Genomic DNA, 25,501 nt, shown 5'->3' with positions numbered 1-25,501 from the left:
CTCCCTCATGGCTGTGGACTGAGACTGTCAGATCATCCAACATGCTCTGCCTACAGAGCTTGCCCACTGCCAGTTCCTAGAGTGATGGCTGATGGATGGAATTTGAGTCAACAAATCAGCTCCCAGTGAAAATCCACCCCCTTTCCCCTCAATTTACAAAAGACCATAAGAGCCTTACGAAGAACATTTGCTATGCTAGTTCTGTGCGATAGGCATGAGCTCTCAACCCGGGGAGGCTGTATTCTGGCGTCTTACAATCACTGGGACACAAAGCCTTCTAAAGTGGGGATGGGGGAAGGAAGGTGGGGAGAGAGAGCGAGAGAGGGATTTTTTGGTGGGGGGAATGGAGATAAAAAGAATTAAATCCCCTGGCCCCCACATCTTTCCACCACCCCTACCCCAAGTTGACAAAAGTTCTCTCTTCTTTCCACATAGCTGTGCATGAGAAATTGGCTGCATCTGGTTAGGATGTGATAAAAGCAGTTCTTCTGCCACTAGAGTTCTGAGACAGAGGAGTTTCTCACTTTGTAGGTTTTGCTTCATGCCTCTGTTTATGAGAAATATTCTTATTCATGAAAATCTAATCACCTAAATATAGCGCCTTACCACAGGCCTGCCCTTTACTGAGAATGAGTGTGGCCTGAGCTTTACATCTAACTATTGAAATCTTCTCACACAGCAATGGAGCCCTGTGTACCACTTTCTCTGTGGATGTAGGAAGCCTGTTTCTATGTTAGTGGATCCTGTGAAGTCTTTAAAATCTCCGGTGGTAGTTAGGCTGGGCAGGGTGGCTCATACCTATAATCCTAGCACTCTGGGAGGCTGAGGTGGTTGGATTGCTTGAGCTCAGGAGTTGGAGACCACCCTGAGCAAGAGTGATGCCCCGTCTCTACTTAAAAGAAAAAAAAAAAAAAAAACTGGGCGGCGCCTGTGGCTCAAAGGGGTAGGGCGCCGGTCCCATATGCCAGAGGTGGTGGGTTCAAACCCAGCCCTGGCCAAAAAAAAAAAAAACTGAGGCAAGATGATCACTTGAGCCTAAGAGTTTGAGGTTGCTATGAGCTATGATGCCACGGCACTCTACCAAGGGTGACAGAGTGAGACCTCGTCTCAAAAAATAGAACTTCAGTGCTAGTGAGAATCAGAAATGTTAGTTGATAAAACAAATGCTTTTGGATATTTTGAGGGGGTGGGGGGAGAGAAAAACTCTGGAAATAAATTATCCTTTAGTAGGGCACTGTTTCAGTCAATTATAGTACTTCCATGTGATGGTATACTTTTTAATTTTTTAAAAAGATCATAGTGGCACCCCTAGCTCAGTGGGTAGGGTGCTGGCCACATATACAGAGGCTGGCGGTTTGAACTTTGGACCAGCTAAAACAACAATGACAACTGCAACAACAACAACAACAAAAATAGCCAGGTGTTGTGGCAGGCGCCTATAGTCCCAGCTTCTTGGCAGGCTGAGGCAAGAGAATCACTTAAGCCCAATAGTTTGAGGTTGCTGTGAGCTGTGACAGTACGCTCTACCCAGGGTGACAGCTTGAGACTCTGTCTCAAAAAAAAAAAAAAGAAAAACAAGAAAAAGATCTGTACATCTTACATGGAAGGATCTTCTTGTGTAATTATCCAGTAATTTATTTTATTTTATTTTTTTTTTTGAGACAGAGTCTGAAGCTGTCACCCTGGGTAGAGTGCTGTGGCATCACAGCTCAACAGCCTCCAACTCCTGGGCTCAAGCGATTCTCCTGCCTCTGCCTCCCAAGTAGTTGGGATTACAGGCACCTGCCACAACGCCAGGCTAATTTTTTGGTTGCAGCCATCATTGTTGTTTGGCGGGGCCGGGCTGGATTCGAACCCGCCAGCTCAGGTGTATGTGGCTGGCGCCTTAACCACTTGAGCCACAGGCACCAAGCCTATCCAGTAATTTAAAACAGTACTTTTTGTGTGTGTGCTATCAATACAGTTTATGTAGCCAAGTAATGGACTATGTAAAGATAGACATAAATGTTGCTGTATTAATGAAATGCTTTAGGAATAATTCATGAGATTTTTTATGGAGAGGCATATGGAAAATGCAGCACTTTTTTGTTTTGCCTTTTTGCACTCTTGATTTTTCCTATTATGTAATCGTACCTCAATTTTTTTGTCAATTGGGCTGTCTGGATTACTGTGTAGGATTACAGTAATCTTTGATTTTGTCTCCCTGATTTTTAGTATTGCATTTTTATCTTTCTCATCTTTCAAACTTAAATGTAATTGTCTTCTGTTTTTGGTAACTGTCTGTGTATTCTTAGGTTACATAGGATGACATCAATTGAAAGAGAAGAAAAAGAGAAAGTGAAAAAAAAAGAGAAAAAACAGGAAGAAGAAGAAACAATGCAGCAAGCTACATGGGTAAAATACACATTTCCAGTTAAACATCAGGTAAGTTTTATCTTAAAATAATGTAGCCATTTCTGAAACTTGTATTCTGCAACTTTGAACATTTAATAATTTTGTTTTACTTTTGACATAATATTGTTGGGATGCAGTACATCTTTCTGGCAATTTGCATACCTTTATCTTAGTAGAATGTTTGAGGGTTATGAGAATAATCTGTTGAAATTGTGGTAAAACTGTAAATCGTGTTAAATTTTATATTACAAAAGACTTGTTTCATAAATCTTTGATTCGCAGTGAAAATTAAATTGACAAATTTAATTAACTTGGCTGACTCTTGATCCTGTTTGGTAAAAAAAAAAAAGTGTAAAACCATATCTGCTAAAAAATAAAACCCATATCTGCTTTATAAAGCATTGCCATTCTTATTGTTTATCAAAATGTTCTCCTTCATACCAGGTTTGGAAACAAAAAGGAGAGGAATACAGAGTGACAGGATATGGTGGTTGGAGCTGGATTAGTAAAACTCATGTTTATAGGTTTGTTCCTAAATTGCCAGGCAATACTAATGTGAATTACAGAAAGCCAGTAGAAGGAAGTAAGTATTTAAAGTTTCTTTCCCTATATAATTGTTTCTGTTTTGTATTTCTTATAAATTTGTATTATATTGACCATGTTTTAGATAAGAGCATTTTCCTGGAGTCTCACTATGACAGTCTCACTATGTCGCCCTGGGTAGAATGCCGTAGCGTCAACAGCTCACAGCAACCTCCAACTCTTGGGCTTTTGTGATTCTCTTGCCTCAGCCTCCCAAGTAGCTGGGACTTTAGGCGCCCACCACAACACCCGGCTATTATTATTTTGTTGTTGTTGTTGTTGTCATCATTGCATCGTTCTTTGGCAGGCTGGGGCTGGATCGAACCCACCAGCTCCGGTATATGTGGCTGGCACCCTAGCTGCTGAGCTATAGGCGCCAAGCCTTTCCTGAAATTTTTTTTTTTTTGTAGAGACAGAGTCTCACTTTATGGCCCTCGGTAGAGTGCCGTGGCCTCACATAGCTCACAGCCACCTCCGACTCCTGGGCTTAAGCGATTCTCTTGCCTCAGCCTCCCGAGTAGCTGGGACCACAGGCGCCCGCCACAACGCCCGGCTATGAAATTTTTAATAGCATATATAGAATTACCAGTATAGTTCAGTAATTATAAGTTTTGAAGTTTTAAAAATTACTTTCATTCATAGGATTTTGTTATCTGGGATAACAGAATAGAGCTTCTTTTTTTAAAAAGGTCTCAGCTACCTAATTATTGCTTTTTAAAATCTCACATTCAGTACTGTTTGATTCTTGCAGAGTCATGTTATCTGGTAACCTCAGCACTTTTGCACACAACAAAACCAGAAAGGAAATGATACAGGCTTCCATAATACTAACATAAATGGATTATTAATTCAGTTAATAATGAAACTACTGGCTAATAAACTTTAGTGTTTTTTTTGTTTTTGTTTTTGCTTTTTTGAGATACAGTCTCACTGTGTCCCTGTGGGTAAAGTGCTCTGGTGCCAAACTCTTGGGCTTAAGCAATCCTCTTGCTTCAGTGTCCTGAGTATCTAGGACTATAGGCACCCACCACTACACTTGGCTAATTTTTGTATTTTTAGTAGATTTGGGGTCTTGCTCTTGCTCAGGCTGGTCTCAAACTCCTGAGTTCAAGCAATCCACCCTGCCTTGGCCTCCCAGAGTGCTAGGATTACAGGCATGGGCCATTGCGCCCAGCCAAACTTTAATATTTAGAATCACAGAACTCCTTTTTGTTGATTATTTATTTATTTATTTGGAAACAGACTCTCACTCTGTCACCCTGGGAAGAGTGCCTCACATCTTAGCTCACAGCAACCTCAAACTCTTGGGCTTGAGCAATCCTCTTGCCTTACCCTCCTGAGTACCTGGGACTACAGGCATGCACCGCTACGACTGGCTTGTTTTTTTGTTTTTAGTAGAGACCGGGGTCTCACTCTTGCTCAGGTTGGTCTTGAACTCTTGAAGTTAAGCTTTCTATCCTCCTTGGCTTCCCAGAGTGCTAGGATTATAGGCATGAGCCACTATGCCCAGCCTAGAATCATGGAACTCTAGAGGTGAACTTTTTTTTTTTTTTGTAGAGACAGAGTCTCACTGTACCGCCCTGGGGTAGAGTGCCGTGGTGTCACACGGCTCACAGCAACTTCTAACTCTTGGGCTTACGCGATTCTCTTGCCTCAGCCTCCCGAGCAGCTGGGACTACAGGCACCCGCCACAACGCCCGGCTATTTTTTTGTTGCAGTTTGGCCGGGGCTGGGCTTGAACCCGCCACCCTTGGCATATGGGGCTGGCGCCCTACTCACTGAGCCACAGGTGAACTTTTTAAAGAAAGCACATATTATTAAACTTGTGTTAAATGAGCAAATTACTTCATGGCAGGGCTAAGTGACATATTGAAGTTAACACAGACGAGGAATGATAGAACTTGGCAGAACCCCTCTCTCCTGCCTTCCATTGCCCATTTTGCTGTCTACCTCAAGGTTTTCCTTTGTTATCTAAGCATTTCTCAAAAGCAGTTGTGTTAGCTCTGCAGTGTAGTTTGCTAATTGATACTTGTGATGTGTTTCCTCCTATGAGGCCCACATGAGATGAGTGCTTAGTGCTGCTCTTACCTAGCTACGTGATGTGGTATCTTGTGAATAGTTCTTGTCAAGCCTGAACTGGTAGATTTGTGAAACTTTTAACAGGAAAGTTATCATTGGTTTATTTATTATTATTATTATTTTTTTTTTTTTTTTATTGTTGGAGATTCATTGAGGGTTCAGTAAGCCAGGTTACACTGATTGCATTATTTATTTATTTTTTTTTTGGGGGAGACAGAGTTTCACTTTGTTGCCCTTGGTAGAGTGCCATGGCATCATAGCTCACAGCAACCTCAAAGTCTTGGGCTTAAGTGATTCTCTTGTCTCAGCCTTCCAAGTAGCTGGGACTACAGGCACCCATCAGTAATGCCCAGCTATATTTTTGTTGCAGTTGTCATTGTTGATCATCGTTTTAGCTGGCTCGGGCCGTGTTCAAACGTGCCAGCCTGGCTGTATGTGGCTGGCACCCTACCTACTAAGGTATAGGCAGCACTGTCATTGGTTTACCTTTTAAGAGGAAAATATGTTTTTTTTTTTTTTTGGTTTTGGTTTTGTTTTGTTTTGTTTTTGCAGTTTTTGGTGGTGGCCCGATTAGAACCCACCACCACCTCTGGTATATGGGGCCAGCGCCCTACTTTTTGAGCCACAAGTGCCCCCAGAAAATATGTTTTTTTATAAAGGCTCACTGGAAATTATTTTTCAGGGTCTAGGAGCATCTTGGACATAGTAGATACTCTAGAAATATTTACTAAATAGAAATATTATTTACTAATTAGAAATATTCTTGAGTCTATTATCTGATTATATTTACATTAAGTGTCATTATAATGATTTTCAAAAGATCAGTATAGTTTCTTATATGTTACCATTTTTTGCTCCAATTATCCGTGTAACACTTAGAATTCAAAAGAACTTTTTGTTTACTTGTATTTGGCCTGGCTGGTCCGTGTGATAAAGTCCAAATGATCAACATACAGAATTGTTTGGCTTTTCCAAACTTAACCTTATATCTACTTTGCTTAGCATAGGATTTTTCACTGTTCAATTCTGGACTTTTATCTGGTTGGGAATCAGATTGGCATTTCTTGAGCCTTTTCTCTCAGTTAGAAGCAGAAAAGAAAGCAGTAGGGCACAATGTCCAAGGCTCTGGGTTCCGCTTAATTACAGAATAGCAATTATAGCGAAGGCATCAGTGACCACCAATTAACAATGCAGAGCTATTTGGCACGTATAATAATGGCTGATCTAGTATGATCACGTGGTGGAGGCACAGATGTCTTGAAAAATAGAAATAATGTAGTTTAGGAACACTTGACTTGGTGTCCGAAGACCACACAGTATTAGACTTGGCTGCTGACTCTGTGAAGCTTTAGGACTATGCATTTGTGTTGCACATCAATTTTTAGGCTTACCTAAAGAATATGTATGGGATATTCTTTATGTCAAAAAGATCTTTAAAGGGGAGAAAAGCTCAAAACATTTTGTAGTTGGCTGTTTTAAATATCAGGTGCCTAATAGCTTGTGGGGAGGTTATTGATATAAAGCTCTTTTTGAGCAGCTTGAAAACTGAAGAAAGTATCACCCAATTGTTTTTAAATAATTAATACATTAAATTAGGAAATACCAGTTTAGTTCTTTATCCTTTTATTGCCCATGGAGTCCAGATATAGCTGGTTATCTTTTTTCATGACTCTTTTCTTCTTTTACTAGTACCCTGCTAGTACTGTTTTTTTAACCTGTCTTCCCTTCCCTCAGCCAGCCCTTTCTTCGAGAAATCATTTACATGAGAAAGATAGGTACATCTTGCTAACTCCTTGGGCTTTAGGTTCAAGGGAAGAAGGAAGTAAAACATGGAAAAAATGTCTCTTTTTATTTTTTATTTTTTCCCCTTTTGAGACAGAGTCTTACTATATCACCCTACTGTGCCGTGATATCACAGCTCACCGCAACCTCAAACTCTTGGGCTTCAGCGATTTCTCTTGCCTCAGCCTCCAAAGTAGCTGGAATTACGGACACCTGCCAAAACGCCTGGCTGTTTTCTTGTTGTAGTTGTCATTGTTGTTTGGCAAGCCTGGGCCAGGTTCAAATCTGCCAGCCCTGGTGTATGTGGCCAGCACTCTAGCCACTGAGCTAGCTACAGGTGCTGAACCGGAAGAAAGTCTCTTAAGACCCAAAGAGAATAGTGAACACTCATGTAGCCAATCATTTAGCTTCAACAGTAATCAAATTGTATCACTCTTGTTTCAGTTGTTGCTGCCTACATTTTTAATTCTGCAAATTTTAAAGCATATCCTAGAAATCATATTATCTCACCAAAAGAAGTTCAGTATGTATCCCTAAATAAAATGGGCATTTACCCCCAAAATCCATCATGCTATTATCACATTCACCATATTAACTATAATTAACAAATGATTCATCTCATTCTCAGTCCGTATTCCAATTGCCCTAATTGTCTTAGAGAGGCCTTTTTACTGTTGGGAATAGATCAGGTCCAAACAAGGTCACATATTGTATTCGATTACTTCTCTTAAATCTTTTATTCTATTATATAAACTTATGTTCTTAACCTAGAGTTCATTGGGTAAATAGACTTCACAGGGTCCAATCTACTGAGATAGATTACAAAAGTTTATACACACTTTTTTTCTGAATAGTGAATCAAGCGTTTTTTTTCTTTTTCCCCCAGTCAGCGAAAGGATAAACTTTATTGAGGCCCTTGGGCCATAGGGCTGGGATAGGAGGCTGCCCTATGGAGAAAGGAGGGGTCTTATTTGTCCTTCTTCCTGGGGTACAGATTGTTGATATGGCCACACTTCTTCTTGCAGCAGTTGACAGCACAGGGGTGTGGGCAAGCATGGCATTTGTGGCAGATCATCTTATTGCAGTTGTACTTCTGAGCAAGCTGCGGAGGGAAGGCTCAATGGTGCCACCTCTCAGACAAAGCACCAGGTGCGGTTGTAGACTCTTTCTGGATGTTGTAATCTGAAAGAGTGTGGCCATCCTCGAGCTGTTTGCCTGCAAATGTCAGATGCTGCTGATTGGGTGGAATGCTCTAGTTATCTTGGATTTTGGCTTTGACATTCTCGGTGGGGTTGCTGGGCTCAACCTCAAGGGTGATGGTCTTGTCCGTCAGAGTCTTCACAAAGATCTGCATCTCTGCGTCAGCCTGATTGCCTTGTTGAACGTTTGTCTAGTTCTGTGACACAAAGTAAATTAGGAACCACTGATGTACACTTTGTGGAATCATTGAACAGATTTATTGATTGATTGATTGATTGATTTATTTTTTTGAGACAGAGTCTCAAGCTGTCGCCCTGGGTAGAGTGCCATGGCATCACAGCTCACAGCAACCTACAATTCTTGGGCTTACGCGATTCTCTTGCCTCAGCCTCCCAAATAGCTGGGACTATAGGCGACTGCCACAACACCTGGTTATTTTTTGGTTGAAGTTGTCATTGTTGTTTTAGCTGGGTTTGAACTCGCCAGCCCGGTGCGTGTGGCCAGTGCCCTACCCACTGAGCTGCAGGTGCTGCCATTGAACAGATTTAGATAATTTTTCACACAAAAAGGTTTCTAAAACACGTCTAAAATTCAGTGATTAATTTTATGCTTTAGGTCAGCCAGACTTACAGGAAAATAAATGCTATCTTTAACTTTGTTCTTGTTTTGTTTTACAAAGTAGTGAACTAGAACTTGTTGGAAAAACCTATTTAATTACTATGTGCATGGTTCTTTCTAGCCAAAAATAATATGGATGAATCAGATAAAAGAAAAATTCCACAAAGTCCAAAAAAAATAAAAACAGAGCTCGATTCTGAGAAAGATGAGGTAAAAGATTCAGATGCTACCAAAGGGGCAGACCAAAATGAAATGGATATCTCAAAGATTACTGAGAAGAAGGATCCAGGTAAGGAGAGTGAGTGTGGAAGGCAGCCTGGGGGTGATAAGAATGCACTGGATCAGGTTCCTACAGCAGGAAAGGTACTGCATTTTATTTGATAACAGCCTTATTGAATCATAGTTCAGATATCATACAGTTCACCCAAAGAAAGTGGAAATTTAGTGGCTTTTAGTGTGTTCACAGAATTTAACCATTATCACAATTTTAGACCATTTTCATAATCCAAAACAAAAGTCTCATACCCAGGAGCAGTTACTTCTAATCCCTCCCTAAGTGGCCCCAGCCCATCAACTTATTCCTATCTCTGTTGATTTGCCTATTTTGGACAGTACATTTAAGTGGAATCAGACAGTGTGGTCCTTTGTGGCTGGCTTCTTTCATTTAGCATGTTTTCAAGGTTCATTCATGTTGTAGCATGTATCAGTTCTTTATTCCTTTTTGTTTTTGAATAATATTTCATTGTGTGGATATGTCACATTTTATTTATTTATTTATTTATTATTTTTATTTTTCTTTTGGTTTTTGGCCAGGCTGGGTTTGAACCCGCCACCTCTGGCATATGGGACCGGCGCCCTACTCCTTGAGCCACAGGCGCCGCCTGTCACATTTTATTTAATCATCAGTTAGTGGACATTGAGCTGTTTTCACTTTTTGGCTATTATGAATAATGCTGCTATGAACATTCATGGAAATGTTTTTTGTGGAGATGTTTTCACTTCTCTTGGAGATTTACCTAGGAGAGGCATTACTAGATCATATGGTAATTCTGTGTTTAACCTCTTGAAGAATTTACATTGTCTTGTGTGGGAGCTAGATAATGTATGTGCCAAAAGATATTTTGTAACTGTAAAAGACTATATATACATAATTGCCCATGAAGGTAAAGGAGTGTACAGTAGCCTGTTATGTACTAAGTAGTTTTTTTATTGTGGCATTCCATCATTTTTAGATAATAACCAGAATATTTAAATATTTGGAGTATGTGCATTTAACCTTTTATGTAAAATTTAGCCCTGTCCATTGACCAATTTTAATCAATTGTCAGGAACCTTGATATATGTAGATAATTATATTTAAGTTCTAGAGTGAAAATGAGAAAAGTAGTTACTTTTTGAAATAAAAATAGTCTCATGGATTCCTCATTTCAGAGTAAAAATTGCATTTTTATAAATGTATTTTTTTCACAGATGGAAAAGAACTTTTAGATTCTGACAATGATAAATCTTTCAAGGAAGAACCAATGGAAATAGATGATGATGTGAAATCAGAGTCACATAAAAATTGCCAGGAAAGTTCTCAAGTAGATGTGGTCAATGTCAGTGAGGGTTTTCACCTAAGGACTACTTACAAAAAGAAAACAAAATCATCCAAACTAGATGGACTTCTTGAAAGGAGAATTAAACAGTTTACACTGGAAGAAAAACAGCGCCTTGAAAAAATGAAGTTGGAAGGTGGAGTTACGGGCACAGGAAAAACTTCTACAGGTTCTTTGAAAAGTCTCTCTGAGTCAACAATAATAACAAAAGCAAAAGAAGGGTGTCAGAATGACTTGCTTAGAGAAGAACAGAGTCTTGATATAAATCGTGATAATTCTGGGGGCTCAGTTGAGGGATGTTCACAAAGTGATTCCTCAGTCCTTGGACTCAGTGGTCCGAGTCATGCTACGAACAAACATTACCCAAAAGACCAGGTGTTAGATGATGGCTCCATTCAGAGCTCTGAAACAAATTGTCAGAAACAAAATTCTGTTGAAAATGACGTAGAAGAGAATCTCTCGGACCCTGCCAGTAAAAGCCAGGAACCCAGTAAGATTAAAACAAAAGGAAATGATTTTTTCATGAATGACTCTAAACCATCCAGTACAGATAATATTGGTACTTTGATCTATAAGAACAAAAAACCACTCACACAGGAGGAAAATGACACCATTCTTTCTTCCAAGAGTACTTTACTTTCATCAGTTTCTAAAAGTATCAGTGACAGAGATGCCCCATCTCTTTCGAAAGCAATGGACTTCGAGGGAAAACTGGGATGTGACTCTGAATATAATAGCACTTTGGAAAATAGTTCTGATACTATGTCTGTCCAAGATAGCAGTGAGGAAGATATGATTGTTCAGAATAGCAATGAAAATATTTCTGAAAAATTCATAAGTCAAGAACAAAGTATTGAAGGTTTGGAGGCATTGAAATGTGAGTTTCTTTCTAAGTCCACTGGAAACTGTGATGGCAGGTTACAGGGTAAGGTAACTGAAGCAAATGGTAAAAAACCAAATCAGCAGCAGAAGTTAGAAGAGAGACCAATTAATAAATTTATTGATCAAATAAATCTGAAAAATAGCACAGACAAAAAGAATAATGAAAATCGAGAGTCTGAAAAGAAAGGACAGAAAACAAGTACATTTCAAATAAATGGAAAAGATAATAAACCTAAAGTATATTCGAAAGGTGAATGCTTGAAGGAAATCTCTGAGAGTAAAATAGTAAGTGGTCATGTTGAACCAAAGGTTAATAATATAAATAAAATAATCCCTGAAAATGATGTTAAATCATTAACTGTTAAAGAACCTGCTGCAAAGCCATTCATTAATGGAGACGTCATCATGGAAGATTTTAATGAAAAAAACAACTCAGAAACAAAATCATGTTTACTGCGTTCTTCAGATGCTGAAGGTGACTACCAAGACAGCCTTGAGACTGTGCCATCAACCAAAGAGTCTGACAGAACACGGACTACCACATCTCCACCGTCTTGTCCAGAAAGCAGTTTGGTCAATCAGGTAGAAGATATGGAAGTTGAAACCTCAGAAGTTAAGAAAGTTACTCCATCACCAATTACTTCTGGAGAGGAATCTAATCTCAGTAACGATTTTATTGATGAAAATGGTCTGCCCACCAACAAAGATGACAATGTCAGTGGAGAATCTAAAAGAAAAACAGTCATCACTGAAGTTACCACGATGACATCCACTGTGGCCACAGAATCAAAAACTGTGATCAAGGTAGAAAAAGGAGATAAGCAAACTGTAGTCTCCTCTACAGAAAACTGTGCCAAATCCACTGTCACCACCACCACCACAACGGTAACAAAGCTTTCCACACCCTCCATGGGCAACAGCGTAGACATCATCTCTGTAAAGGAGCAGAGCAAAACCGTGGTCACCACAACAGTGACAGACTCTCTGACCACCACAGGAGGCACACTGGTAACATCCATGACTGTGAGCAAAGAATATTCCACAAGGGACAAAGTGAAACTGATGAAATTTTCAAGACCAAAGAAGGCTCGTTCAGGTACAGCTTTGCCATCGTATAGAAAGTTTATTACCAAGAGCAGCAAGAAGAGCATATTTGTTTTGCCTAATGATGACTTAAAAAAGTTGGCCAGAAAAGGAGGAATCCGAGAAGTCCCGTATTTTAATTACAATGCAAAACCTGCTTTGGATATATGGCCATATCCTTCTCCTAGACCAACCTTTGGTATCACTTGGAGGTATGTACTTTAAAATGTATTTGGGGCAGGAAGTTTAAAAATAATTATCTCATGAAAGTACTCATTTTTTTAAAATGAGATAATAGAAGACAGGGAGGCATATATTTAATGGCCAAAGTTAACAGTGGAATTAAGATACAGGAAATTTAAAACTCAGCTACCTGGTAGGTACTAAAGTTTACTTAGGGAAAAGTGTTTAAAGACTTAAAATTTAAGGGAATCCTTTAAAATGAAATTCAGTGGTACTTTCACAAGACAAAAGGAACATGTTGGCCTGGGTTGGTGGCTCACACCTCTAATCCTAGCACTCTGGGAGCCTGAGGTGGGAGGATCACTTGAGGTCAGGAGTTTGAGACCAGCCTGAGCAAGAGCGAGACCTCCTATCTCTACTAAAAATACAAAAAGTAACCAGGTGTGGTAGCACGTGTCTATAGTCCCAGCTACTCAGGAGGCTGAGGCAGGAGGATCGCTAGAGCCCAGGAGTTTGAGGTTGTAGTGAGCTATGATGATGCCATTGGACTCTAGCCAGGGTGACAGAGTCTCTCTCTGTCTTCAAAGAAAAAAAAAAGGAATATGTCAAATGTGATTGTTTTTGTGGTCTAACTTTCCAAGTTACTGCCATATTTGCTCTGGAACAAGATAATCACAAATTGGAAAATCACCAGTGTTCTGGAATGTTTGTATTTTATTTCTGTTTGGGTAATTCAGTAAAACATAAGACGTAAGAAAATATACCTGTAAATTTCATGTAGCTCATCATAATGTGGAAACCTTCCTTATATAATTGATGATAACCATTTGGTTTGGAGTTCTCTGTTATTTATATATGAATGGGTAGTGTCTACATTCCTTAGGAATTTTTTAAAATCAGAAATAGTCCTAATTTAAAATTTTCTGGGCATTTTAGGCTGGGGGTAAGTCCTAAGTATATAGCATTGACAGTTATAAAATCATATGGTTTTATATTGCAAAGGGACCTTAGAAATTTGTAGATGTGTGATAATTTGCCTCTGGCTGCACAGTGACAGTTAGGAATAGTGCCCAGTTGTTATAAATCCCAGTGTGGTACTTTATCTGCTATATCACATTTCACATATTTGTCCTTGCTTTTTCCTTTTTCATGTTCCTGTCTTTATCTTTTCACCTTTATGATTGAGAAGGATGGGCCACAAACATTGAAAACACAGGAGTTCTGGGAACATCCTTAGGAGTCAGTATTGATTGTAGTTGCATTTAGATTTTGCTAAGATTCTGAAATTATTTCAGTGAGTTACTGAGCAAACCTCATTTCTTTTTAGGCTTCCATTTCTATGTGTTTTTTAATATGTTTCCGATTTTGTTGAGTTAAAAGTCAAGCTTTTTTGGTTTCCTTTATAATACCATCAGTATTAGATCAAAAAAGAATGTAGATAAGTGATCTCTATAAAAGAATTAATTTATTAATACAACCATAGCTTGTTTGACCAAGTTTTTTATAACTCATCTTTTGATTTGAAATAAAATAATCATCACTCCATTACACATTCAATAGAGACAGCTGAAAAGTACAATTTCTCTGCAGGGCCTGCAATGAAGGATTTGCAGAATCCTGCAGGGAATCAAGGAACTCTTCATTACAGTTCATGGATTTATAGGATTACTCTGCACTTTTCTGCTTTCTTCATTGAGAGTGGTCCCAAAATGTATCCTTGACTGTCCTGCAGGTAACTTCTTTCCCACTGGAAAAGTTACTGTGTACAAATACTTTAATTAAAATGACCTGGCAGTTGTGGAGGCCAACCTTTCTGCTTTTTTTATATTCTGAAATAGAGGGGTAGGCTTATTGGAAAGCACTCTCCTCTGAGCTCTCCAGGAGAATCAGGCCCTGGTCCTAATCAAGTGCTGCTCAGGGCCCTGTTCTGCACGGCTGGGTTTCAGGAGCCCTGAGTAATCGATCAAGTTTTAATGTGCACTGCGGCACAATTTGTATTATTTAATTTCTGATTTTTAATGGAAGGGAATACCTTCCTGTACATTTTAAACAAATACTGTCTTCAAATACATGCTAACATCTTAATTTGCTGAAACTAATTATAGAGAAGCATAATCTCATCTATCTAATGGAGGCATGGGTACATATATAAATTGTTCTTGACTTCAGAATGCGTTTTGAAAATCATATCACTACTAAAAAACATGCATGTGAAATATACTTTTGTACTAATACTTGAATAAAATATATCTGGTGATTAGAGGCTAAGAATGCCAGAGGCATGTGTATGATCTTTATTATCTAATCTTAAGGCTGAGGAATATTGAAAAACTTGTCTCACAAGCTCATTAGGGCCTCCTTCCCCCCACACTGTTCCCTGTTTCCCCAGGCCCTGATCCCATGCTTCATTATCACTTTGGACTGGCAGTTTTCCTCTGCATGGTACTGCCATAGGGGTCCTCCCAAAATGAGGATTGACCTCATAGTTTTATTCTGAAAACTAAGGGGCTTGCAGGGAGGGGAGTGGAGAGGAAGGGAAAGCACTTGTCACATATAGATGACATCTGTGAGAGGTACTTCCCTTTGCAACCTATCCAATACTGAGTACATCTCAGAGGCCTTAATATACATAGCCTTTAATGCTCTTCTTTAATCCTTCAGTTTAGTGCAGCATATTCTGGGTTCTGCCTTCCTCTGTCATGCCAGCTTCATCTCTTTCTGCACCTCCATGCCCCTTCCCTCCAGCTAACACACTGGATACAGTTTCCGAGAAGTGTGTGCTCTAACACACTTGCTCCTTAGCATATGTATGTATACCCCTTGCCTTTGGTCAGCCATCGTAAAACCCTTAATTTGTCCTGTAAGACTCCAGCAAAGTAGGAGGCTGAGGCGGGTGGATTGCTTAAGCTCACAAGTTCAAGATCAGCCTGAGCAAAAAGCAAGACCCCCGTCTGTACTAAAAATAGAAAATCTGAGGCAAGAGGATCGCTTGAGCCCAAGAGTTGGAGGTTGCTGAGCTATAACACCAAGGCACTCTACCCAGGACGATAGCCTGAGGCTTCCGCCCCACCCCAAAAAAAAGACTCCAGCAAAGCTCTGATCCCTTTTCCTGAGGAGAATCACATGCCCCTTCCTTATACTTTTTCTCTTACAGTTCCTTGAGAACAGAGAGACAGACCTAGTTCACTTGTGTGTCCTCAGCTCCTTTAACATAGTCTAACACATAGAAGATACTCAAGTAATTTTTGAATGAATGATTGAATGAGCAGGCCAACATAGATGAAGTGTGTCTCTTCACCCCCCGGCATGTTATTAAATATTTCCATTTTAAAAATAAGGATGATTTAAAGTTAGGATTTGACCACAGAGTGATTGGGGGCAGAAGAGAGAAAATGAGGATGAACTTTTCTTTCCAAATAAATGCTTATTTTCTTTCTCTCATGAAATACAAGTTCCATAGGGATTTCTACTGGTAGTCTAAAAGCACCAGACACTTTGCCTTCTCCAAACACCCCTCTAGTTTAGGAGTTCTGTCCAGGTCAGACAATTTATAGTGTAATAAGTAACACAACCAAAAAATGGTGTCATACAGAGAGAAGAGAAGCTGCAGCAGCTTTTTTGGCTAGAGCTTTCTCTTTTTCACATTGTCTGTTTTTCCAACTGACTGCTAATGACAAAGAATTGCCTTACAAATACAATGTGTTCTAAGGTTTACATTTTACTTCTGTTAAAGGAAGAAATTCTTTTCATTTTACATGCTTTTATCTACACTGTAATCAACAGTATATTCATTTAAGTAGTGTGAAAATGTCAACAAAGTATTTTAATTAACACAGACCCTAATGGAGAATTGACAGTCTATAGCTGCTTTAAAATGTCTTATAGTGAATTCAATTTTATGCCATGATATTCATTATAGTTGAATGAATTCGTTTTGAAATGTGTTCTTAGTGTTATTTTTTAAAAGAATATCAAAAATGTTCAATAATTTTACACATGATGCTTAGAAAAAATATGAACATGGATAGGCAATACAAAGACAAAACAAAACAACCTCCACCCCCAAAGCCGGAGAATTTTTCAGTATAGGATTCCGAACTACACTAATATTAAAGTTTTATTAGTATTAGCAATTTTCATCATTCAGTGGTTCATGTTTTGAAGCCTTCGCCATTTGGATGTATACAAAATTTTTTGTTCATCTGGAAAGTCTTAGATTTTCCAGGTGTTTTTTATTTGCTTTTTGAGAAAATTTAAATATTTCTACGTTTTCCATTTTAACAAAAATAAATCAGTCATAATTTTTCCTTTTTGAAAACTTTATCACATTTAATAGCAATTATTTCTCTGTGTTTGCGCTTCATAATTTTTATAACATTTTAGAATTAGGTTAAATTTATAAAATTTTCATAAATTATTACCGTATCAACCTTACTATGGAACATGGTCACTTTCTAAATTCATTTGGCATTTAAAGTAAATATAGATTATTTTTAAGTGTTAGATGTATGTTATGCCTATGAACAAAAAAGTTCTTTTTTAAGGGACATAATACCAGAATCTTACAAAATTATGTTGTAAATACTGAATTTGTAATAAGGATAAGAAACACAATCCTTTAGTAGAAAGTGTGTGTATATACATGTGTATATAAGTGTATATATGGATTTCTTGTGTTTTTTCTTTCAGGTATAGACTTCAGACCGTGAAGTCCTTGGCTGGAGTGAGCTTGATGTTACGGTTACTGTGGGCAAGTTTGAGATGGGATGACATGGCAGCCAAGGCTCCTCCAGGAGCAGGGACTACACGGACAGGTAATGGGGGGTACATTATAATTTAAGTTTAAGGATAAAAATCACTTGACCATTCACTGACTTTTAAGCACCTTTGTTACTTATTTTTAAAAATGCTCATATCTTAGAAATACAGCTTTGCTAAAGTCTGACAATGCTATGAAATCTGGGGATGGGGAAGTCAGTCACATTATAAGGTGAGTCACTTATTCATGAACCAGTATTCATTTTTATTTTTTTAAGATAGTTTATTATTGGAGAGTGTAAGTCGTAAACTAAGACTTCTAGTACCCTGTGCGTGCTGGTTTTATCCTAGGCTTTTTATTGTTTTGACTGAGTATTGCCACCAGGAGCTAAGATGCACCTAGCATCATTTTGTTCAGTTTAGAAATTTTCAGGGAAGAAGAAACTCAATATTGTTGCAGTCTAATAGTGATCCTTAGTCATTAATTGTTTCTAAAAGTGTTTTCCATGCATGTCTCTTTTAAAACACCAGACGTTGTGCCTTTTTAGTCTCTGAGTATTTAGGTGGTTACTAATACTTTTTGAATTAAATCACCATAGAAACATCTGAAACGGAAATCACAACAACTGAAATAATTAAGAGGAGAGATGTTGGTCCTTATGGCATTCGATCTGAATATTGTATCAGGAAAATCATTTGCCCCATTGGAGTTCCAGAAGCACCAAAAGGTAAGAAGTGGAAGGAATTCTATTCTTCCATTATTGAGCTGTTAGCCACATGAAATTTGATTATAATTACTTCCTTAACTCCATTCAATTTATGAAAAACATTTTTTCAGGCTGGGCTCATGCCTGTAATCCTAGCATTCTGGAAAGCCAAGGCGGGAGGATCACTTGAGCTCAGGAGTTTGAGACCAGCCTGAGCAAGAGCGAGACCAGGTCTCTAAAAATACCCAGGCATTGTGGTGGGCACTTACATAGTCTCAGCTACTTGGGGGATTGAGGCAGAAGGATCACTTGAGCCCAGAAATTTGAGGTTGCTGTAAGCTAGCTGATGCCATGGCATTCTACCCAGGGCAACAGAGACTATGTCTCAAAAAACAAAACCACAACATTTTCCCACAAGTTACTATTTTTAAAAAAAGTGATACTTAAGTAATACACTTACCAGGATTGAATTAAGCACATATTGATGCCTACAGGTATTGTGCCAAACCTGGACCATAATAATACCTTTTATAATTAAAATGTGAGGCATTGATTGATTTTGCAGTTAATTATGCATGTCTGTCTAGAAAATTTCATGAGAACCAAAGGTATTAACACTAAAAGGAACTCATTGTGGTCTCCAAACTGAAAAAATGTAAATAAACAAAAGTTAGTAATTTTATGTAAATAATAAAAATATTTAGGAAAAGTCTAATTAAGAAATAGATAGCAACTTGTTTCATGTTTACATGGATGGAGCTGGAACATAATTCTTCTTAGTAAAGTATCTCAAGAATGGAAGAAAAAGTATCCAATGTACTCAGCCCTACTATGAAACTAATTTATGGCTTTCACATGAAAGCTATAACCCAGTTATAACCTAAGAATAGGGGGAAGGGGGAAAGGGAGAGGAGGGAGGGGGGAAGGGGGCAGAGGAAGGGGATTTGGTGGGATTATACCTGTGGTGCATCTTACAAGGGTGTATGTGAAAATTAGTAAATGTAGAATGTAAATATATTAACACAATAACTAAGAAAATGCCAGGAAGGCTATGTTAACCAGTGTGATGAAAATGTGTCAAACGGTCTATAAAACCAGTGTATGGTGCCCCATGATCGCATTAATGTACAAAGCTATGATTTAATGAAAAAAAAAAAAGAAAGAAAGAAATATATAGCAACTTGAGAGGTTGAGGGAGGAAGATCACTCAAGTCTAGGCACAGGAAGCTATGATCACGTGTCTGCCCTCCAGCCTGGGTGACACAGTGAGACTCCATCTCTTAACAAAAAAAAAAAAAACTAAAAGGCAGAGTAGAGTAGTTGTAAGAGAAACCATTTGGCCTGCATAGTCTTCATACCATCTGAATCTTTAAGAAGAAAAAGTTTGCCAACTGCTGCTTTTCATGATAGAAGATGCCAGAAGTACCTAATTTTTGAAGCAATTTGGCTTTTAAAATACTCCAATTTCTTTTCCAAAGAAACACCTACACCTCAGAGGAAAGGTCTTCGATCAAGTGCATTGCGACCAAAGAGACCAGAAACACCCAAGCAAACTGGCCCTGTTATTATTGAAACCTGGGTAGCAGAAGAAGAGCTGGAATTATGGGAGATCAGGGCATTTGCTGAGAGGTAAGGAAATAGTTAACACTTGCCAGGTATTTGAAGATTTTATCTCTTCAGAACTAAATTATCATTTGAATGGTTTATTCATTACTCCTAATTTTATTCTACCTTTTGATTTTTAATGCTAGCTGTATATAGTTTATTAAGGTCCTACTTGTGATTTTTAATGTTTTATCCATTTGTGATTTGCTAATTAACTTAAATTTTTTTTTTCTTCAGACAGAGTCTTACTTTGTCGCCCTCGGTAGAGTGCTGTGGCATCACAGCTCACAGCAACCTCCAGCTCTTGGGCTTAGGTGATTCTTTTGCCTTAGCCTCCCAAATAACTGGGATTACAGGTGCCTGCCACAACACCCGGCTATTTTTTTTTTTTGTTGTTGTTGTTGCAGTGTGGCCGGGGCCGGGTTTGAACCTGCCTCCCTCAGTATATAGGGCCGTCACCATACTCACTGAGCCACAGGTGCTGCCCTTTTTTCTTTCTTTTTTTTTTTTGCAGTTTTTATCTGGGGCTAGGTCTGAACCCGCCACCTCCGGTATATGGAGCTGGCACCCTACTCCTTTAGGCCGTAGGTGCCACCCAACTTAAATATTTTATTTATTTATTTATTTATTTGCAGTTTTTGGCCGGGGCCAGGTTTGAACCCACCACCTCCAATATATGGGGCCGGTGCCCTATTCTTTTGAGCCACAGGTGCCGCCCAACTTAAATATTTTTATTTTTATTTATTTATTTATTTATTATTTATTTTTTTTTTTTTTTTGAGACAGAACCTCAAGCTGTTGCCCTGGGTAGAGTGCTGTGGCATCACAGCTCACAAAAACCTCCAACTTCTGGGCTTAAGCGATTCTCTTACCTCAGCCTCCCAAGTAGCTGGGACCACAGGCGCCCGCCACAGTGCCTGCCCATTTTTGGTTGTAGTTATCATTGTTGTTTGGCAGGCCCAGGCTGGATTCGAACCCGCCAGCTCTAGTGTATGTGGCTGGTGCCTTAGCCGCTTGAGCTACAGACACCGAGCCTTTTAAATATTTTTAAATTGAAATAATTTCATACCTTTTTTCTATGGTGTGAAAGTCAACCAGATTCCATTTACATTAGATGCCAGATGCTTAACAGGGTAGTTTCTGATAAGTTCCTCCTTTTGTTCCTACAGAGTGGAGAAAGAAAAGGCACAAGCAGTTGAGCAACAGACTAAGGTTAGTAAATAAAAATGAGGGGGGGGGCTTCAAAGCCCAAGTGAGGGGTCCCCTAAAACAGCAGCAATTGGCTATCCAGCAGGTGGGGGAATTGGTACTGGTCCAACCTGACAAATTTACATTGTTAGCCTAATTTCTGCACACCAAGACCACAGTAATTATATATTCATGTGGTGGTTTTTTTTTGTTTGTTTGTTTTGAGATAGAATCTTACTGTGTCGCTCTCAGTAGAGAGCTATGGCATCACAGCTCACAGCAACCTTAAATTCTTTTGCCTCAGCCTCCCAAGTAGCTGGGACTCCAGCCACAATTCTGAGCTATTTTTTGTTGTTATTGCAGTTCTCGTTGTTTAGCTGGCCCAGGGCAGGTTCGAACCCGCCAGTTCCGGTATATGTGGCCGGCACCCTAGCCACTAAGCTACAGGAGCCGAGCCTCATGTGGTTTTTTAAAAATGTTATCTCACATACACCTGATTTATTTATTTATTTATTTATTTTCTTTTTTGAGACAAAGTCTCACTATGTTCCCCTTAGTAGAGTGCCATGGCGTCACAGCTCACAGCAACCTCCAACTCTTGAGCTTAAGCGATTCTCTTGCCTCGGCCTCCCAACTAGCTGGGACTACAGGCACCCACTACAATGCCTGGCTATTTTTCTGTTGTAGTCGTCATTTTTGCTTAGCTGGCCCGGACTGGGTTCGAACCTGCTAGCCTCCATGTATGTGGCAGGCGAGGTAACCACTGTGCTACAGGCGCCCAGCCGTGATTATTATTAATTGAAAATAGCTTTTGTGGATACACCAAACTGTGGTTTTACAAAAAGTAAACCTATTTGGAGGACATTTGAAATAAGATTTCTATTGTTTATTGTCTTTATGATTTCATGGGTAATTCCTGGAAATAATTTTTCCTTATAAAATTTCAATGTAGAAAATCTCTAGTCAATGAAAAAGCAGATTGTACTAAAACTCTGTGAGTTTGTTAATCATAAAGCTGCTGCTGATTTCTTAGCATTTTCATCCTGCATATACTATACCATATGAGCCTGCCTATTTGAGACCCAAATAGAACATCCTTACTCCTGTTTCTAGTGAGAAGCTACCTATAAAACCTTTTAGCCAACTTGAATATATAAACTTCAAATATGTAGGTGAAATAGATTATTTTAAAAATCACATGTAAACCAAATTATTTGTCTCAAACTACTTTTTTTCTTTAGCATTTTATAAAACGTTTTCCCAAATTTTTATGGATAGGCCCTTATCTTCACTTATTATCAAAATTGAAGATAGCGGCACTTTTGGATTCTACGTATGATGCTGTCACTGGAAATTTATCCCCAGGCACACATATTTATTCATGTAATAGCTGGTTAGGTTTTTTCCTTTTTTTTTTTTTTTTTTACTTTTTACTTTTGTCATTTCTACAATACAAATGTTACTTCTTAAAATTTCTTTAAAATGCTTATTTGTGAGGATACCCAGCACTTCAATTTTAAAGGCTTATTTCATCCCCCAATAAATACTAAATATGTGTTTAATTTCTTTACCTCTTTTTTAGCTAGTTTACTCAATGGTATCTCTAAGTATTCAAAACTAAATTTCTTTCCTTCTAGAAATGAGAAATTATGTAAAACTATTCCACACCATATTCATGTATGTCAGGTGTATACAAAAGTAGTACTAAAAATAATTAATGGGTGTGATATCGTAGGTAAGCAGTTTGCCATGACAGGAGATAATAAGCATCGGAAATTGATCTTAGTAATCGTCCCAGCTCCGCCATTAACTAACTAGCTCTATGACTTTGAGCCAGTTATATAACGTCTCTGAGCCTCAGTTTCCTCATTTTATGAGATAATGAAAGTAAAGCACCTGCCACCAGGTTTGCAATAAATCTCACTTGTTTTTCCAGGTCTGTATCATCAGACTACTGTTGATAAGCTGGCAGGAAATTTTAGGAGTCTACAATAAAAGATAATACAGATTATTTTTAATAAGCTATAGCTTAAGGATCAATATTATACCAGTTAATACCACCCTGTATAAAATAGTAAAGTATTTTTCTGTAAAAACGTTTGAATGAATAATATAAGAAGTCTAGAAAATTGTTCTATTATTTTCAACTTTCTTGATCATGGGTTTGCCAACCTTAATAGTGGTATTTACTATTGACGTGCTCTTTCTGATTCGAATTAACCAGCGTTACTAGTAAATAGAAGCATTTTACAGCTCTCTTCAGTTGTTCTGTGCTTTGAAGCTCATCACTGAGCAGCATGGTATTCCTGTCTTCTATTAGATTACCTACATCTATTTTCTTTTCTTTTTTTTTTGCAGTTTTTGGCTGGGGCCAGGTTTGAACCTGCCACTTCTGGTATATGGGGCTTGCGCCCTACTTCCTGAGCCATAGGCGCTGCCCATCTATTTTCTTTTTACCTTTTTTTTGCAGTTTTGGCTGGGGCGGGGCTAGAACCCACCACCCCCGAGATATGGGGTTGGCGCCCTACTCCTTGAGCCACAGGCACCACCCATCTATTTTATTTTCATTCAGAGAGCTTGGATATTTACACAGGCCAGAAAAACTTGATTATTTTAAATTTTCTATTATGAACAACTTAGTACTTTTAATGAAGTATATGTGGTATAGGTACATGAAAACATTGTCCTTGTCAAGAAATTATATTTAGGGGTAAATTATATGGGCACATTTTCTTTTCAGAAGTAAAGTATCTTAAATTTAGTTCAGTTTCTTAGGGTGAGAGAAATTGTGCCTAGACTTCTTACAGAATGGTATTGTTTTTATCTGGAACTATTTTAGTTCATGTTTTCTCTTGATGACTTTTTTAGAAACGATTGGAGCAGCAAAAGCCTACAGTGATTGCAACTTCTACTACTTCCCCAACAAATAGTACAACCACTACCATCTCTCCAGCACAGAAAGTTATGGTGGCCCCGATAAGTGGCTCAGTTACAACTGGAACCAAAATGGTACTAACTACTAAAGTTGGATCTCCAGCTACAGTAACATTCCAGCAAAATAAGAACTTCCATCAAACTTTTGCCACATGGGTTAAGCAAGGCCAGTCAAATTCAGGTACACAACTGATTAAATAGAAGATCAGTTTCATTCAAGAAAAAGAATTTTCAATCCTTTACCTACTGAAATGAAACATCTCTGTAGAAAATTGTTTTTCTTTTGCAGCTGATTGAGCAAACAAGCTGTAACAGTTGGTTCATAATATTACATTAGCAAACTCCTCTCTTACATTATTTCACTTTCAACATTTACATAGTTCACTTTGTATGGAGAGGAATGTTCTTTATTAAATATACAAGATGAACCACATTTCATGCATTGATGCCCTTCCTAGAAGTCACTACGTTGCTGGTTATTTTAAATCTAAAGCTTATTAAATGTCTTATACCCCATTAGCCACCAGCACAGCTGCCACATCTGCTACAACCATTGCCAGCACAGGTCAGACGTTCCAAATTACAGGCAATCCAGTCACTATGGCAGGAAAAGTAATTACCAAACTGCCACTTCCTGCAAACAGCAAGATTGTCGCTGTAAATGTGCCAGCAACACAAGGAGGTAAGGGAAATGTGAAGAGTTTTAATTCACATTTGCCAGATCATACTGTTGCCATTATTTTTCATTTCCTTTTCACTGGTTTCAGTCCTCAGATCTCACATTCTATGTAGTCCACTATAAAACCCTGCCACACGTAGTATCTCCTCAGAAACCAAGCAACACATAATGCTATTCATTAAAGGAATCGTTGTTAATCATTTCTTCATCTTTTTTTAAGGTGTTGTTCAAGTACAGCAGAAAGTCTTGGGCATCATTCCATCAAGTACAGGTACAAGTCAACAGACCTTTACTTCATTCCAGCCCAGGACAGCAACAGTTACAATTAGGCCCAACACCTCAGCCTCTGGAGGAACCACAAGCACTTCACAAGTAAGAATTCTTTCAGACTTACTTTGTTTTGAAGCATTGAGCATATCAAGTTAAAGTTTTTAGCATGGTCTCTTCTGAGATTAATCTAGCTAATTTTGCTTAGTCTGTGACAAGCACAGACTAAGTTTCTTCGGATTTGGAAGAAACTTGTTATGTAAATAAATCCATTTCTTATCAAAGTAAACATGATACATGAAGTATGAATTTTTACCATTATTTAATACTGCAGTAGTACAGTTTGTAAGTAATAACAATTTTTAGGATTTTTTGTTTGTTTTGTTTTGTTTTTTTTTTTTTTGGAGACAGAGCCTCAAGCTGTCACCCTGGGTAGAGTGCTATGGCATCTCAGCTCACAGCAACCTCCAACTCCTGGGCTTAAGTGATTCTCTTGCCTCAGCCTTCCAAGTAGCTGGGACTACAGGCTGAAGTTGGTGTCCTACGACAGGCGCCCGCCACAACACCTGGCCATTTTTTTTTTGTGGGGGGGTGGGGGAGGAGGTGTGTTGCAGTTGTCATTGTTGTTTGGCAGGCCCGGGCTGGATTCAAACCTGTCAGCTCTGGTGTATGTGGCTGGCGCCTTAGCCCCTTGAGCCACAGGCACCGAGCCTGCTTTTTAGGGTTTTATAAACAAAATTCCTTTACATAAAAGAATGGAGAACACTCGACCACTCAAGGAAGCTTGCTGTGCCAGCTTAGTTAAGAAATAGAATAAAAAATATAATCTACAGCACTATACCTAGTTTTTCATTAGCTGATATGTGTACCATCATTTCTTTGGTACTAATATTATGGAAAAGGTTTAAAGTTTATAAACTTGAAAATGTTATGAACCTAACTATAAAACTGAAAATAACATA

The 25,501-nt window shown here is 38.6% G+C and overlaps 1 protein-coding gene and 1 pseudogene across 6 annotated transcripts in view; one reads left to right on the top strand and one right to left on the bottom strand.

The window, feature by feature from the left end:
- Positions 1-25,501, top strand: part of BPTF (bromodomain PHD finger transcription factor) — a 147,588-nt gene that overhangs the window by 77,130 nt on the left and 44,957 nt on the right. For 5 of the 6 annotated variants that reach the window (XM_053570806.1, XM_053570807.1, XM_053570805.1 and 2 more), the window contains 10 exons: positions 2,295-2,424; positions 2,839-2,977; positions 8,777-8,944; positions 10,126-12,430; positions 17,091-17,215; positions 17,759-17,887; positions 19,345-19,495; positions 20,641-20,683; positions 23,528-23,774; positions 24,493-24,644. In XM_053570806.1, the coding sequence (XP_053426781.1) occupies positions 2,295-2,424; positions 2,839-2,977; positions 8,777-8,944; positions 10,126-12,430; positions 17,091-17,215; positions 17,759-17,887; positions 19,345-19,495; positions 20,641-20,683; positions 23,528-23,774; positions 24,493-24,644 (3,589 nt within the window). Of the gene's footprint in view, positions 1-2,294; positions 2,425-2,838; positions 2,978-8,776; positions 8,945-10,125; positions 12,431-17,090; positions 17,216-17,758; positions 17,888-19,344; positions 19,496-20,640; positions 20,684-23,527; positions 23,775-24,113; positions 24,276-24,492; positions 24,645-25,501 lie in introns of all 6 variants that reach the window. The other variant, XM_053570802.1, reaches the window with a different exon arrangement.
- LOC128571171 (ubiquitin-60S ribosomal protein L40-like) lies at positions 7,805-8,191 on the bottom strand (annotated as a pseudogene).

This window comes from Nycticebus coucang, chromosome 18, assembly GCF_027406575.1.
Source record: "Nycticebus coucang isolate mNycCou1 chromosome 18, mNycCou1.pri, whole genome shotgun sequence".
NCBI lineage: Eukaryota > Metazoa > Chordata > Mammalia > Primates > Lorisidae > Nycticebus > Nycticebus coucang.
This window is presented reverse-complemented; position numbering and strand designations above follow the sequence as displayed.